The sequence below is a fragment of the Megascapheus bottae genome, chromosome 1, assembly GCF_031878675.1.
Source record: "Megascapheus bottae isolate mThoBot1 chromosome 1, mThoBot2.hap1, whole genome shotgun sequence".
Taxonomy (NCBI): Eukaryota; Metazoa; Chordata; class Mammalia; order Rodentia; family Geomyidae; genus Megascapheus; species Megascapheus bottae.
In genome coordinates, this window is record NC_143509.1 from 98,183,798 (window position 1) to 98,200,783 (window position 16,986).

Genomic DNA, 16,986 nt, shown 5'->3' on the forward strand with positions numbered 1-16,986 from the left:
TTGCATTAATCCCAGGGCTTGAAATCGGTGCCTAAGTGCTGCCCCTAAGCTATTTTGCTCTTCGCTAGCGCTGCCACAGCTTCACCTCTGCCTCTTATTTTATTTTAATTTATTTTTTTGTTGATTAATTGGAGATAAGAATCTGACACACTTTCCTTCCCTAGTTGGCAGGAAAGAGATCCTCAGATCTCAGCCTCCTGAATAGCTAGGATTACAGGCATGAGCCACCAGTGCCTTGCTTATGGCTCATTCTTTTTTCTAGCCCAAGATCATGAACATATTCTCTTAATCTTTTAACTTTCTTCTGTAAAGCTCCGATGGTTTTTACGTTTAGTAATAACATTTTGCATGCTCTATGAATAATAGGTTAGCATCCTTTTGTTTGTTTTTAATTCCCTCTCATGAAGGTGGAGTTCAGCTCCTTTACAACTTTGCTAAAAATCGATTGACCAAACGAGTATGTTTACTTCTGAATACCAGCACCAAAGGTCTTGACTACTGTTGCTTTATATGAAATCTTGAAATCAAGTCTTGTAAATCCTCTTAATTTTGTTCTTTGAGAAATTTGCTCTGGTTATTCTAGATCCTCTGCATTTCCATGTCTACTAAGAAGCTTGCTTTCATTTTGAATGGTATTGTACTGAATGTACAGACCCCCCGGGAGAGAATTACCATCTTAACAATATTGAACTTACAGTTCAGGAACTTCATTTCCTGCCATTACTGAAGATCATCTTCAGTTGTTATTAATATTTTTTAGTTTTCAGTGTAGAGGCAATGTATTTCTTTTGCTTTAGTTAATTTTTTTTCCCAGTCCTGGGGCTTGAACTCAGGGCCTGAGCACTGTCCTTGGCCTTTCTCAAGACTAGTGCACTCTACCACTTTAGCCACAGCACCACTTCTGGATTTTTGTATGTATGTGGTACAGAGAAATCGAACCTGGGTCTTTGTGCATGCTAGGCAAGCACTCATACCTCTAGGCCAAGCTCCTGTGTCCCTCCCCACCCCCATTTTTTTTTTTTTTTTTAGTAGGTACGGCCTTGCTTTGCAACCAGACTGGATTTGAGCTGTCATTCTCTTGTTTTGGTGCCTCAGTGCTGGGATTACAGGTGTGCCCCACTGCACCAAGCTTCTTTTATTAAGTTATACCTAGACGCTTTACAATTTGTGATACTACTGTAAGATTTTAAAGAAACAACCCCATGTGTGCTATCTTACTTGAATAAGAAGTCAAGCCAACATGATACCCAGAATGTAATTTCCAGTACGTAAAAATGAGGGGAAAAAAGTTGCTTTTTTGTTTTTCAAAGAAAAATCTCTTGCATTACTTACAGTGCTGTTAAGTTTACTTATTAGTTGTTCTTTTATAGATTACTTAGGAATTTCAATGGGAAATAAAATCAAACCTTAAATAGTTCTATTTTTCCATTTCTTATCTTTATATTCATTGTATTTTTGCCTATTGATTTATTTGCCTTGCTTCCATGAGTAGCCCTCCCAGTACAGTGCTGAACAGAAGTGGTAAACCAGGTCTCTATATTTTTGCTTTGTTTCTGATCTCAGGCTGAGAAATTCCATCTTCTTTTTTTTTTTTTTTAAGTCTTGGGTCTTGAAGTCATGGCCTGGGCTCTGTCCCTGAACAACTTTGGGCTGAAGGCTAGCACTCTACCACTTGAGCCAAAAGTATACTTCCTGTTTTTTTCTGAGTAGTTTATTGAACCATGATCCTTAGGTCTCAGCTTCCTGAGTAGCTAGGATTACAGACTTGAGGCGCCTGGCCAGAAATTCCATCTTTTAACTATTAACTATACTGTTGGCTTATCTTTCTCAAAGATGCTTGTATCTTTTTGAAGACTAATCCTTGTTTGCCTAGAGTTTACCACAAGAGGATGTTCAGTTTTGTTAGAAACCTTCTTTTGAATCAGTGGAAATGTTAATAAGGGGCTTTCTGTTTATACCTACACTGCATTCACTGGTTTAAAAATGTTAAACTACTAGGGCTGGCCTAGTAGTTTGGCCTAGTGGTAGAATGCTTGCCTAGCATGCACGAAGATCCGGGTTCTATTCCTTGGTACCACATACATAGGAAAAAAAAAAAAAAGCTGGAAGTGGTGCTGTGGCTCAAGTGGTAGAGCTCTAGCCTAGCCTTGAGAAATGTCCAAGGACAAGACTCAGGCCCTGAGTTCAAGCCCCATGACTGGCCAAAAAAAAAAAAAAAGAAGTTAAACTGCCCTTGTATTTCTAAGATAGACCCTTGTTTGTTTGTTTGTTCATTGGTTTTGTTGGTTGTGGGGCCTGGGCACTGCCCCTGAGCTCTTCAGCTCAAGGCTAACTTTACCACATTAAGCCACAGCACCACTTCTGGTTTTCTGGTGGTTAATTGGAGATAAGAGTCTCACGGACTTGGACTTTTGTGCCCTGGCTGGCTTTGAACTATGATCCTCAGATCTCAGCCTCTTGAGTAGCTAGGATTACAGTCAAGAGGCACCAGCACCCAGTTCAGGACAGACCCTTCTTGGTCATATTTTACCATTTTTAATATATAATAAAGTTTACCAAAAATACTTAGTGAAGATGCTGGGAGTTTGGCCTAGTGGTGGAGTGCTTGTCTAGCATGCACAAAGACTTGGATTTGATGCCTCAGTACCACATACATAGAAAAAGCTGGAAGGGGTGCTGTGGCTCAAGTTGTTGAGTGCTAGCCTTGAGGAAAGCCCAAGGACAGTGCTTAGGCCCAAGTTCAAGCCCTAGGACTGGCAGAAAAAAATGTGTGTGTGTGTGTGTGTGTGTATGTGTGTGTGTGTTGTGAAGAACTTCTACCTTCTTTAGGTATCTTCATTTGTATTTACTAATTTTGTGCTGTTGGTCATGTTTTGATATTAATAGTTAATGGTGATCTAAAAAAATACTAAGTGTGCCCAATGATCCTTATTGTTTTTGAACACTTCACATCAATTTTGTTATTGTGTCCCTGAATGTTTGATAGAACTCACCTTCTGGGATTGAAGCTTTTGTATAGGGAACAACTTTATTTTTAATAAATAGAAAAGGGTTCAGATATTCAGTTTTTTTTCCTTTTGTTCATTTTAGTCAGCTTTAATTTCCAACACTCGTGTTCACTTAATCTATCTTGGCAACATGGTTGGCATAAAATTGTTTCTAGTGTTTCTTTTAATATTTGTAGGATAAGGAAACCCCTATTCACTTTGTGACACTATTTTTTTTTCTCCCCCAATCCTTGCTAGTTTAGGATTGTCAAATTTTTTTTTTTTCAAAAACTAGATTGTAGTTTTGGTGATTTTTTTTCCCTTTTGCTTTTTAAAATTTTTTCTTTCATACCTAGTTGTATCTTTATTTTCTTCTTCCTACTTACTTGATTTATATTGCTTTTCTTTTTCCAGTTTTTTAACTTCATTGTTACTAACGTTTTATAAAATCAGTGTTTTTTAGACTTAGATCTGTCATCACTAACATTTGTTGTATTGTCCAAACTGTTTTTTTGTTGTTATTTCTCCCTTTTTATTTTTATTTTTTTGATTGTTTTTGTTTTTGTTGTTGCATTTGGTTTTTTGTTTTGTTTTTTTTTTTTTTTGCCAGTCCCAAGGCTTGAGCTCAGGGCCTGAGCACTGTTCTTGGGCTTTCTCCACGCTAGAGCTTTACCTACTGCTTGAGCCACAAGCATCACTTCTAGCATCTTTTATGTATGTGGTAATGAGGAACTGAACCCAGATCTTTGTGTATGCTAGGCAAGCACTCTACCACTAGGCCAAACTCCTGGCCCTTCTACTGCTCTGTTTTACTGTTATAGCTCCTTGACTCTTTTTCCTGGGGAAAAAACTGCAAGAAAAGAGACCGTAAAAAGAAAAACTTGTTTGCCTGCCACTATTTGCCTAACAATGTTAATTTGTTTACTTATTTATAGTGTAGATTTGAACTGAGGTCTCTACCACTTGAGCTACACTTTGCAGCCCTTGTCTACTTTTTGTTGCCCTCAATGCCTTTTGTATTTTGCCCAGAGTTTTTAGTTTTGATAAATGGAACAGGGAGTCTGTAGTGGGTTTGTATTGCTACAGCTGAACTGTAATTCTGTGGTGCAACATTTAGAGATCTTGTATATGTGATTATTTTTGGCTCTTGACAAATTATTTTCCAGAATACAAGTACACATAATATTGGGACAAAACATCTTAACACAAGATGTTATGTCTATGATAGATGTATCTCTGTGTAACATGATCCTGACAAGTTGATGTAGTTACTTCATTGTTTAGTGGGAAGGAATTCATATAGGGTGGAGATTTCATTTTCTAAATTTTAGAGTAGAATAATAAACAGCAAATGGTCTTAGGTGCATTGCAAAGGGTGATAATTATACTTTGGGCCATGAAAATTATACTTTTGTCTTGTGATCCTTTCACAACAGCTGTGAAATATTTAAAGTAAGGTGAAAATTATATCTACATTTATACACAAAAATGGCTCTACTTTTCTACTTTCATTATCATAGTTTATAATTGAGTTTGCCAGCTTTGTAAATAGAGGATTGCTCCATCTTTCTTTGTGGAATAATTTTGGTAACAAGTGCTTTGCTTCCCTGAGGGCTCAGATTTACCTCTAAAATCATTTTTCCTTGATCCCTCTTGAATTTTTATACCTTATTTCCAGTTAACTGTTATTTTTTTTTATAAACTTAAATATTGCATTTTTTTTTTACAGGCGTCGATTAGCAAGGCACAAGTAACAGAACCATGGCTCAGTTTCCTACACCTTTTGGTGGTAAGTTTTCAGACATTTCTCTTTTTTGATGAATATTGGGGCCGGATTAATTTTTTTTTTTAAAAATGGGAAATTCCAAGTAAAAAAAGTAGAGTGAAGAGGGCTTTGGATGTAGCTCAGTGGTAGAGTACTTGCCTAACATCCTCATACTCTGTCATCTGGCCTTTGGTTTTTAGCTCATGGCCAATATTGTTTCATCTAGATTCTTTTGGGCAACACTGAAGTATCCTATCATTCCATCCATATTTTAATATGTTTATCCAAAAGGACAGGAACATTTTAAAGGCATAACTACAATACCATTATCAAACATCTAAAAATCTATATACATTATTATACTTCAATATTAATTTTACATTGTATTTACATTCCCTGATAGCCTTTAAAAAGTCTTAGGGTTTTGTTGTTATTCTTTTGTTTTTCAAATTAGGGTCCAAATAAATTTCATTCATTTCGGGTAGTTCTCCCAAGTCTCTTGGTTTATAACTCTTCCCTCTATTTTGGGTATGTGTATATGGACACCTGCCTTCTTGGTTACCATACATTTTTATTTGCTTTTCCTTTTGTGTATACTTGTGGTGATGAATTCTAACAGGACAATAATAATCTCTCTACAAGTTACAGGACTGTACGAGCTGTTTGGGAAGGAGTCGTCTGTCTTGACATCATTTTACACTTACAGTGACACAACGTTTGGTGCATAAAATGTTGAGTAACTATTTTTGTAGTTACTGAATGAATCACCACCCAGCCCTGTATACCAGACTCTGGAAAGAGGACAGATGCCATTGTTAGTTTCCTCAGAGTAGTCACATTTTTTATGAAATATACATATTGTATGTTCCCACTCTTGAAAATCAGCTGATCTCTTGAAAGTTTCTATGTCTGTCATCTAAAATTATTTTAGTAAGTTTGTTTGAAGAGCTCAACATCTACTGTGAGGGACTCCTCAGATTCACGAAGTAAATTTGACCAGTTAAGGAACTGAATGAAACCAAAGGAAATCCTAAACCCATTCTTTGGTTAGTTACTTTAAAAAAATTATATTTGATGGGGTGTGGGGTCAGGAGTGTCCTGAACACAAGGTTTGGTGCTCTATTGCCACTTAAGCCACACCACTTCCTCCAGCCTCTTTTTTTTGTTGTTGTTTTGGTTTGGTTTGGTTTGGTTTTTGGTGCTTAATTGAATCTCAAGATTGGCATCAAACCATAATCCTCCCATCTCAGCCTACTGAGTAGCTAGGATTATGGGCATGCGTAATTGTCACCCAGTTTACAATTCTCATTTTTACCGCTTATTTATTCCTTTTTTTTTTCTTTAAACTGTATTAAGGCATAGACTCAGAGCCTTATACTTACTAGATAAATGCTGTACTATTTGGCCATACTTCTAGTTCTGATTAGCTATGTATTTTATTTTTACGCTAGCATTGGAGTTTAAAGTCAGGGCCTTGCACTATTGCTTGGCTTTGTCACTCAAGGCTTTACCGCTTGAGGCCACCCTTACTTCCAGCTTTTTGGTGATAAAATTCCACTTAGGCTGGGTTAGAACCGCAATAGTCACATCTTAGCCTCTTGAATAGCCAGGATTACAGGCGTGAGGTACTAGTGCCCATCTAGCCAGAATACTCATTTTAAAAAACAGACTAATGAGATATATTTATGTATCATCTCAAAGAATATGTTCATGGAACACACAAAATTCTAAATGCGAGGATTAACTTTTTTTTTGCCACTATCTTTTTTGTATAACTTTCATCTGTGACATTTAATGTACCTGAGAATACAGTTTTAAGTTTTAATTATCTATTGCTTCAGTTTATATAAACAAATGATTCACATACTATGTTTTCATGTAGGTCTAACTGTAGGGTTATGGCATACATTTCTAAGAAGGAATTTGGGCCATTATTTTCTTGTCTGCTTTTCTCTTGATTTTCCAAGGAGAAGCATGTTAATTCATCACACCATTTATAACCCATTGGTGGAACTTTAAGGTGCTATGGAAATTGAGTGTGTGAGCCTCTTGCTTTTCTCACTGAATAACTTATGTCTTTTCTTTGGACTGTAGGCAGCCTGGATATCTGGGCCATAACTGTAGAGGAAAGAGCAAAGCATGATCAGCAGTTCCATAGTTTAAAGCCAATATCTGGATTTATCACGGGTAATAACAGTTAACATTTTCTCTTTCTTAACAGCAGTGAATAGATCTGTGGGAATCTGTTTTGCAGAGTAGAAGTGAGCACATACAGCCAAGGGGCTTTTTTTTCCGTCTTTGCTTTAACTTTGAGCCTGTATTTTACCATTGCCTTTCTTATAACACCTTCAAACCTTTTTACAGTTCATTGTGAATATCAAGCTAGGGTTTGTGGCTTATCATTGATGAGAACGGGTTATGGTCAAAGGACCACATTGTTTTAGGTAGGTTGAGATTGTTGCCTAATTTAAAATGCTTACATGATTCTGATCCTGAAATGGTTTGGAAAACTGTAAAGAGGTTCTGAACCTTTTTTGAATGGGATATTATTGTCCTCTCCTATCAATGTTCAGTTTTGTACTTTGCCTTTTTTGTTATCTTTCCTGTTTGATTACTCTTTAGAAAAAATGGGATCTGGATTTCCTGGGGAAATGTTTTTCTGTGTATAGCTTTTTTTTTTTTTTTGCCAGTACTGGGCTTGTACTCAGGGGCTGAGCACTGTCCTTGGGTTTTCTCAAGGCTAGAATTTTGCCCTGAGCCACCACACCACTTCTGGCTTTTTCTATGTATGTGGTACCAAGGAATCGAACCTGGGTCTTCGTGCATGCTAGGCAGGCACTCTACCACTAGGCCAAACTCCCGGCCCCTGTGTGTAGCTTTTTAATTTATGAATTCATAATCATTGATATCCTTCTTTTAATCATTTTTTTTTACTTATTTTCTGTAAATATTTCAGCAGTACCAAAATTTGGACTGTAGATACTGGGAATGGAAGGGATTTTTTTTTTATTGTAATTAGTAAAAGGGTTACATGATATTTGCCAGACAGAAGGTGCATTAATTCAGTACATTGATACCCTTTCACATGTCTTGGTACCCGTTTCCCTCCCCCCCCACACCCGGGATTTTTTTTTTTAATTGAGACACTGTTTAACTATATAACCTAGGCTGGAGTCAGACTTGGAATTTTCTTTCCTCCGCCTCTTGAATGCAGGTTTTGAGACAGCCAACTGAGGGTTTTTCTGCCCCTCTAAGTAGAATATGGGTATATCATATTTTGGGGATCCTTAGGATTTCTGTATATATGCTTTGTCATTGTGTTATGTTTATTTTAGCTCAATTTTGGAGGTTTGAGTTGAGAAATGATGGGTCCTGTTGCTTTGGGCCTTTTGGTTTAGACCCAGTACCCACCACCTAAAAGGTTTCACTACTTCCCATAGCACTAAGCTGGGACCAAACCTTTAACATACAGACCTCAGGGAAACTTTCCATATCCAAACCATGTTGGTCATGATATATAGCTAATACTTTATTTTATAGTAGGTTAAAGTGGACAATTTGTCCCAGAAAAATGGTATGTCCTTTTTGAGATGATTTATTTTAAGAATGAAGTTCTGAAGCTCATGCTGATAGATTGATTTTACTATTGCTTAAAGGCTTACCATTTGCCTTTTTTTGTTTTTAGTGGGTCATAGGGCTTGAACTCTGGCCTGGGCATTGTCCCTAAGTTTTTCAGCTCAAGGCTAACACCCTACCCCTGGGTCTGGGTGCTGACCCTGAGCTCTTCAGCTCAAGGCTACTACCCTACCTTTGAGCCACAGCCCCACTTCCCATTTTCAAGTGATTAACTGGAGAAAAGAGACTCTAGGCTTTGTATTGCCAGGGCTGGCTTTGAACTATGATCCTCAGATCTCAGCCTCCTGAGTAGCTATGATTACAGGCATGAGCCACCACACTGGCACCATTTGACTTTTACCAGTACAGTTTTAGTCAATTTAGTACTTAAAGGATAACTAGCTTCTTTGTTACTTTCATAATTTTACAATGGTATTTCTGTCAGCCATTTTTTGTTTTAACCTGAAACTAATTCTACTTATTTACAGGTGATCAAGCAAGAAACTTTTTTTTTCAATCTGGGTTACCTCAGCCTGTCTTAGCACAGATATGGTAAGTTGGGATTGCATCTAAGCATAATGTAAAATAAGCATTCTGTTTGTTTAGTAGTTGGTTCTTGTCTTCTTTTGGGGAAGAAAGGGTATACTTAACAAACTCAAGGCCTAGGGATGTCTTTGAGCTTCTTTTTTGGCTCAAGGCTAGTTTCTACTTGAGCCATAATTCTACCTCCTGTTATTTTGGTAGTTTATTGGAGATAAGAGTCTCAAGGACTTTCCTGCTGGGACTGTTTTGTTTATTTAGAACATGAGTTTTGGACCCTGAGTTCAGGGCCCAGGACTGGAAAAAAAATAGAACATGAGTTTTTAATGTTTATTTGTAATATGACTTTTTTTTTTTGCCAGTCCCAGGGCTTGAACTCAGGGCCCTGAGTGCCATCCTTGGGCTTTCTCAAGGCTAGAACTCTACCATGTGAGCCACAGCACCATTTCTGGCTTTTTCTATGTATGTGGTACCAAGGAATCAAACCCAGGTCTTTGTGCATGCTAGCCAAACACTACCAAACTCCCAGCCCTGTAATAATGACTTTTTATAAGATGTTCTGTTTATTTATAATATTACTTTTTATACTATGTAGGAGAACATATATCACTAGCTTAGAATACTCATTATTTCTTATCATAAAATACTCCTGCAAAGGTGCTCACGTGTCCGCCCCCTCTCTCTCTCTCTCTCTCTCTCTCTCTCTCTCTCTCTCTCTCTCTCTCTCTCTCTCCCCTCCTCTCTCGCTCGTTCCCTCCCTCCCTCCCTCCCTCCCTCCCTCCCAGTCCTGGAGTTTGAATGCAGGTCTTAAGCACTGTCCTTGTGCTTCTTCTTTTGCTCAAGGCTAGCACTCTGAGGAATCGAACCCAGGGCTTTAATACATGCTAGGCAAGCACTCTACCACTAAGTCACATTCCCAGTCTGAAAGTCTTTTTGTTAATAGAAAAAAAATGAATGGCATTTGAATGGCTATGCATGTTGCAAAGCACTTGAACTGACAGCAGAAATATCTAAATTTTGGTATTTTTGTCACCAATTTATTTTGGCTTCCTCTGCATCACAGTGTCCCACATCTCTTATTTTATGATAGAATTTTTCATTATCTTTTATTAATTGAACAATAATAAAGGAAATATTTAAGAGTTACTCTGGACAGAAATAGTGTTTATTCGCAGTATGGGGATTAAAGTCAAGGCTCTCCATATCCAAGGCAAGTGCTCTGTCACTTGAGCATGTGCCCAACCCTTGTGTTTGTGTTTGTTTATGAGATGGGGGCCCAGTAACTTTGCTGATCATGATCTTCCTGCCTCATTTCCTGAGTAGTTGCTAGTCTCAGCATGTGTCATCCCATGCCTTCTAATAGGTTTTGTTGAGTTTAGTGAGGGACTATCACAAATAGGTGTTGGATCTTTCGAAGCCAGGGAAAAGAGAGAACAAAACACAGGGTAGTGAATGTACTTTCAATTCTCGGTTAATAACCTTGGGAGCCATACTGAATTCTAAAAAGCCACATTTTCCCACTTGTGAAGTTGTTACTGTTATTGCTTCCTTCTTGAGGTTCCTTCTATTGGTATTACATCTAGAGCTTGCTGTAAGGAGGGAGCATGTGGTTTGCAGTCATGCATCCGAGTTTGAATCCTAGCTATACTCTTCTGTCTTTGATTTGGAACATACACATATTTACCATCTTTGATCTCAGTTTTCTTTTTCTTTTTTTTTTTTTCCTTTTGTCCATTGTGGACTTGAACTCAGTGCCTAGAGGCACTGTCCCTGAGCTCTAGTATTCTACCGCTTTGAACTACAGCTCTACTTCTGTTTTTGGTGGTTTTGTTTTTTGTTTGTTTGTTTGTTTGTTTGTTGAGTGGGTAGTTGGAGATAAGAGTGTCATGAGGACTTTTCTGTTGGGGCTGGCTTGGAATTGTGATCCTAAGGTCTCAGCCTCTGAGTAGCTTCAATTACACGGTATTAGTCACCAGTGCCCTGCTTGATCTCAGTTTTCTAATTTAGAAAATGATACTATCACGAAAGGTTTAGTGTAGAACCTGCCATATAATATAATTAGCCTTCAAAACAAAATCCTACAAATGTGGTGATCAGAGACTGAATATTCCACATAACTGAATTGTCCAGCGAATCGTCCCTTTGAATGATCAGCCTGTTTTTTTTTTGTTTGTTTGTTTTTTACAAAAGATTGACAGAACACTTTATTTTTGAACAAAGGCTTTAGGATTCACTCTAAATTTTCCTTGACTTAATTTGCTATGAAAATTCCACACTGAAATGTAAGAACTTTCACAGGAGATATATATATATATATATATATATACATGTATATATGTATATATATCTTAATATTTGGATATATTCAAGATGAAAGTAATATGAGGTTCTGTGCTTCTTTGGGAGGTCTTCTGTCTTTTTTTTTTCTTTTTCATGATTGTCAACATATTAGATGCCAGGCTGTCTCTTTCTATTAGTAAGCATGTTCCTCAGAAGCCATTCTACTATGGTTCTAACTTTTGACCTGAATGAGTGAAAGACTTGGAGGAAGAACACATGAACAGAAGTCATGCCGTGAAAACACAGGATTTGAGTCTGACCAGTTACTTGCCTAAATTTAGGTGAAGTTTCAAGGCACCTATCTATCTATCTATCTATCTATTTATTTATTTATTTATTTATATTTTTTGTAGGTCATGGGACTTGAACTCTGGGCTCTGGACCTGAGCTCTTCAGCTCAAGGCTATCACCCTACCCCTTGAGTCACAGTGCCACTTCCTTGTTTGTTTGTTTGTTTTTTGTAGTGGTTAATTAAAGAGTCTCACGGTCTTTAGTGCCTGGGCTAACTTTGAACTGCGGTCCTCAGATCTCAGCCTCCTGAGTAGCTAGGATTACAGGCATGAGCCACAGTGCCCAGCTTCAAGGCACCTATTTTAATTGTAATGTGCTTCTTTGCCATTATGGATTCTCTCTAGAATTTGCTCTCTCAGACCTAACTTTTCCTCAGTAGATTGTCTTTGTATCTCCAAATTTAAAATTTCACTCAAGAAACTCCTCATAGCTATATGAGGTGGTGCTTGTCTATAATCCCAGCACTCGGGAGGCCAACCTAGACCACATAATGACATCTTATATTAAAAAATGAATGGGGGCCGGGAGCTTGGCCTAGTGATAGAGTGCTTGCCCGGCATGCACGAAGACCCGAGTTCGATTCTTCAGTACCATATACATAGAGAAAAGCTGGAAGTGGTGCAGTGGCTCACATGGTAGCCCAAGGACAGCATTCAGGCCCTGAGTTCAAGGCCCAGGATTGGCCAAAAAAAAAAAAAAAGGAATGAATGAAAGAATAAAGCATCTTGTGGTGAATACTCTGCTGCAAGCACCCCTTACTACGCTTTTATTCTTCCAACATTGAAAACACAGCTTATCAGATATCTACTGTGAGCCAGGGTTGAAGTGTTGAACAAACAAATAGATAAAATCTGCCTTTTTATTACTAAAATTATAAGGAGACAAGTCAGTAGCAACCCCCAAATCACCACAATGTAGTGTTAGGTAAAGCGAAGCATTAAGTAAGAAGATTTCAGTTTCATCAATTAAGATAGTTGTCAGTTTGTCGAACTACAGTACTTTTAACTTTTTAACTGACTGCTCTAAAGTCAATTCTGTTTGCAGCTACATGGCCAAAGTCTTTTTTTATTCCCCACAGTGCTGAGTAGGGATTAAGCCCTGGTCCTCACACATGCTAGGTAAGCAGTCTACTACTGACCTACATTCTCAGCCCTGACATTAAGCCTAGTTAATTTTTAAATTTTATAGTAAAATCGTATTTTAAAATAATATATAAAATCCTTTACAGCTTTGCATTTCATCCTTGCTCAGACGGCGTGATAATCTCCATCATTCTACGTTAGTATATGTGCTGCTAAAATGCAATATAGGGAAAAGTTTCGTTAAGTTTAATATGTAATTTTGTAGTAGTCTTAATTGTCTTTTTTCCTCTTCTGACATTCTGCTACATTTGGGAATGGTATATTTTACTCTTATTAAGCTTCCACATATCTTTTCCCAAAAGAAATACCTTTGAAACACACTTTGAAACTTTCTTATAAGCCAAACATAGCCTAAGATGATGGGCTAATGTGGCATAAAAATGAGCAGGCATTGTCTTCCAGCCTAGCCCCGATACTTAGTAACCTTTGACAATACTTAAGCTCTTCAAACCTACAGTTTTAAAAATTGTAAGAGATAGTAGCTGTTCAAACAAAAGTTTCCCTTTCCTGTCTCATACTAATCTCATGTTCTTAAGTTGCTTTCCCTGGGAGGTCCTACTTTGACCTTTGCTCTGCTTGTAGAGAAAGGAATGGGGACTCATTTTATGAAGTTCTGTGTCAATCATCTGGAAGGAAAGAGAATTTGTATGGAGTATTAGGAGCAGTTTTGTTTTTGTCTTTGAGACTTAAGGTTTTGACTCTGGTTTCCTTTCCAGTACAAACCATGAAGACTGATGAAAAGTATACATGAAAAACCTTAATAATTGTTTGTATTTTGTTTTCCTTTCTGGTACTGTTTGTTTGTTTGTTTTTCAGTTGTGGGGCTTGGACTCTGGGCATGGATGCTGTCCCTGAGCTCTTCAACTTAAGGCTACTGTCTGGGCCTGGGCACTGTCCTTGAGCTCTTCAGCTCAAGGCCACCACCCTACCCCTTGAGTCACAGTGCCACTTCTGGTTTTCTAGTGGTTAATCGGAGATAAGAGTCTCACAGACTTTAGGACTTTAGTATCCGGGCTGGCTTTGAACCTCCATCCTCAGATCTCAGCCTCCTGAGTAGCTAGGATTACAGGTGTGAGCCACCATGCACGTAGTACTGGGTTTTTTAACTGAGAGCCTCTTGCCTTGTTAATCTAGCATTCTTAACAGTTGAGGCATGCTTCTAATCCTGGTTTTTGGTAGTTGTTTTGGCAATGGAATCTAGTGACTTTTCTGTCTGGATTGGCCTAGAACCACGTTTTTCCAGCTCTCAGGTCCAGGATCTTGAGGTGTTATGATTATAGGAGTGAGCTTACCACTACTTGGCTAATCATGTTTGGGGTTTTTTGTTTGTTTGTTTTTTGGGGTTTTTTTATTGTGTTTTTTGTTTTTTTTTTTTTGCCAGTCCTGGGGCTTGAACTCAGGGTCTGGGCATTGTCCCTGAGCTTCCTTTTGCTGAAGGCTGGTATTCTACCACTTGATCCACAGTGCTGCTTCCAGCTTTTTCGGTTTATTTGGTACTGAGGAATTGAATCCAGGGCTTCATGCATGCTAGGCAAGCATTCTACCACTAAGCCACATTCCGAGCCCCGCTAATAATGTCTTGTTACCATGTAGAAACTACAGTCTAGTTAAGTAGGTTCTGAATTCTTGAACTGTTTGTCTCTCCAATGTGATTTCTAATGAAGAACACAAGAATTCTCAGAAGACAGAGTTAGGTCAGTATGTGCAGTTTGAATTATAATAGCAGCCAAAGATGATACATCTTCTTAGAACTTATTCTACTAACAAGGAACTGGAAGGAAACTGGCAAATATCATTGGGGCTTGAATGCTTTAAATTGTTTTAGACTTGCCCTGGTGTAGTAGAGGAGGAAGCAGAATAGACAGTTACCAGAAAGAGACAACAAAGGTAGGGGCAAAGAGGTTAGATGAGCACTAAGAGATCTGAGAAAGCAGGACCAACAGAATGGAAATGAGAAGGGAACTGTTCTTCTTGGAAACCAATCCCTCCTTTACCCCTACCCCAAAAGTGGAGAGGAGTCAGGGACATAAAGACAGATTGAAGTGGCTGGTAATCTGGTTTCAGAATGGGGATGGAACAGGGCAAATGCTATATAACTTGTAGTGTGATATGACACCTAATACATATCAAAGATCCTCAGCTTCAGTTTAGATCAGTTTGCCAAACTCGTCTACAGTGAATCAGGTTCCCCTACCCTCCTGATCCCTTCTCCCTGAACACTTATTCTCAAGTCTTTAACATCTCAGCTCATGATATTGGGCTTTGTTGCCCCTTTTCCCAAATCAACCACTGGGAGTTATGCCTGATTCATCTCTTTTCTTCCCTTTGTATATCAATCCATAGCATTTCTTATGCCTCCTTTTAGGGATTATATCCTAAATCTGGACACCCTCTGCCACCACTGCTGCCATCCTGATCTGTCATCTTATCTTTGCCCACTTTTGAATGCCTAGATTACTCTTCAATGCCCATCAAGAAATATCATTTTCCAAATAGCAAGTGAATTATATCTATCTATCTATCTATCTATCTATCTATCTATCTATCTATCTATCTATCTAATCTATTTTTTTTTCCAGTCCTGGGGACTGAACTCAGGGCCGTAGCACTGCCCTTGGGTTTTCTCAAGTCTAATGCTCTACCACTTGAGCCACAGCACCATTTCCAGCTTTTCTATGTACATATGATGCTGAGGAATCAAACCCGGGTCTTCATCTATGTGAGGCACTGTGCCTCACCACAATGCCAAACTCCTGGCACTGTGATTTTTTTAAGTAATGCATTTGTAAAAAGTAATGGTTTCTTAGTAGAGCTACTTGCCCCACTTACTGTTTTCTGACTGGGCTTGATCCTCAGCATAACAAGAAAGCAAACATAAAAAGTAAATATGGCTAACACTCTCCATTGAAAGTCATTACCAAGGCTACAAGTCCTAAGGTGGTCTGATTTTGGCTTTTCCCCCATGTCTTGTTTTATTTCTTTATTTCTGACCTCAGTAGATGACTTTTCTATTTTTAAAGTGATTCAGTTTCTTTTATCTTCAGGTACTGCACTTAGCATTTTTTTTGCGGGGGGGGGGGGTAGGTCATGGGGCTAGAACTCGACCTGGGCACTGTCCCTGAGCTCTTCAGCTCAAGGCTACCACCCTACCCTTGAGCCAAGCCCCACTTCCCATTTTCTAGTGGTTAATTGGAGAAAAGAGTCTCAGGTTCTTTTGTGCCTGGGCTGGCTTTGAACCACGATCCTCAGATCTCAGCCTCTTGAGTAGCTAGGATTACAGGTGTGAGCCACTGTTCCCAGCTTGCACTTAGCATTTCTTCTGCCCTTGATGTAGTTCTAGATCCTCTGTAGATGATGACTTGATAAGGTTTTATTTTGTAGTCACTGTTCAAAGAGGTATGTAGTCAGTCTTTGACCTAGGAATCTAGTTTAAACTCCAAATCCTATACAGTACTTAGACTTAGGTCATGCCTCCCAGTTGTTTTTTTGAATGGATCAATGGACAAATGAACTGACTGAATCACCTGCATTATTTGGTCTTTCCTTTAGCTTAGAAGGTACGAAGTGGGAGATGAGTAACCTGTGATAAGCCTGAGCTGTACATTCAGCTTCAGTGAATGTGATGGGGCCTTCTCCCTTAACTCTGTAATACAAAGAGATAAAGTTCAGACCCACCAAACTCTTCCACCCTTTCCTCCACTTCCTCCCCCCATACTTTGTGTGGAACTAGGGCTTGAACTCAGGGCTTGGGTGCTCTCTGGTAACATTTTCCATGAGGACCAATGATTTTGTACAGGTCATCTGTAGAGATCATTTTCATTTTCTTTTAACATTTACATAGTGCTCATTCAGTGTCATGTGTTTATTAATTCAGTGTCCTGTGTTCATGAGTTTAGGTTATTTCCAATATTTTGTAATTATAGGTAATGCAGAATTGGGTGAGTTTATGGATATGTGCTTTTGTGTTGTTGGAAATGAAATGTATCATGGTAAATTCCCAGTGGTGCATTTGCTGGGTAAAAGAGCAGTGGTTTACATCGTTTCCCTTACATTGTGACTTGCAGTACTTTGCCCTCAAAAGTAGCCAAGAATGTGTGTGGTTTATTTGTATAAACCAAATAAAAAAGCTTACCTTGGTTATCCAGTGTATATCTGCTTAATCTCTCATCTCAGTACTCTCTGTTGTTAGGCCAGCTTTAATGTCAAGCTTATGGAGGTGGTTTGTTTCAAGAGTCAGATACATGCAGCAGTTATTTTCTGGGTTTAGCATATACTTTGAAGTTTTGCAAATTGGATTTCATTATTG

General features: G+C 38.5%; 1 protein-coding gene across 4 annotated transcripts in view; it reads left to right on the forward strand.

The window, feature by feature from the left end:
* Positions 1-16,986, forward strand: part of Itsn1 (intersectin 1) — a 181,109-nt gene that overhangs the window by 41,052 nt on the left and 123,071 nt on the right. For all 4 annotated transcript variants that reach the window (XM_090349060.1, XM_090349067.1, XM_090349046.1 and 1 more), the window contains exons 2-4: positions 4,717-4,776; positions 6,847-6,939; positions 8,856-8,919. In XM_090349060.1, the coding sequence (XP_090205186.1) occupies positions 4,749-4,776; positions 6,847-6,939; positions 8,856-8,919 (185 nt within the window). In that variant the 5' untranslated portion in view covers positions 4,717-4,748. The remainder of the gene's footprint in view (positions 1-4,716; positions 4,777-6,846; positions 6,940-8,855; positions 8,920-16,986) is intronic.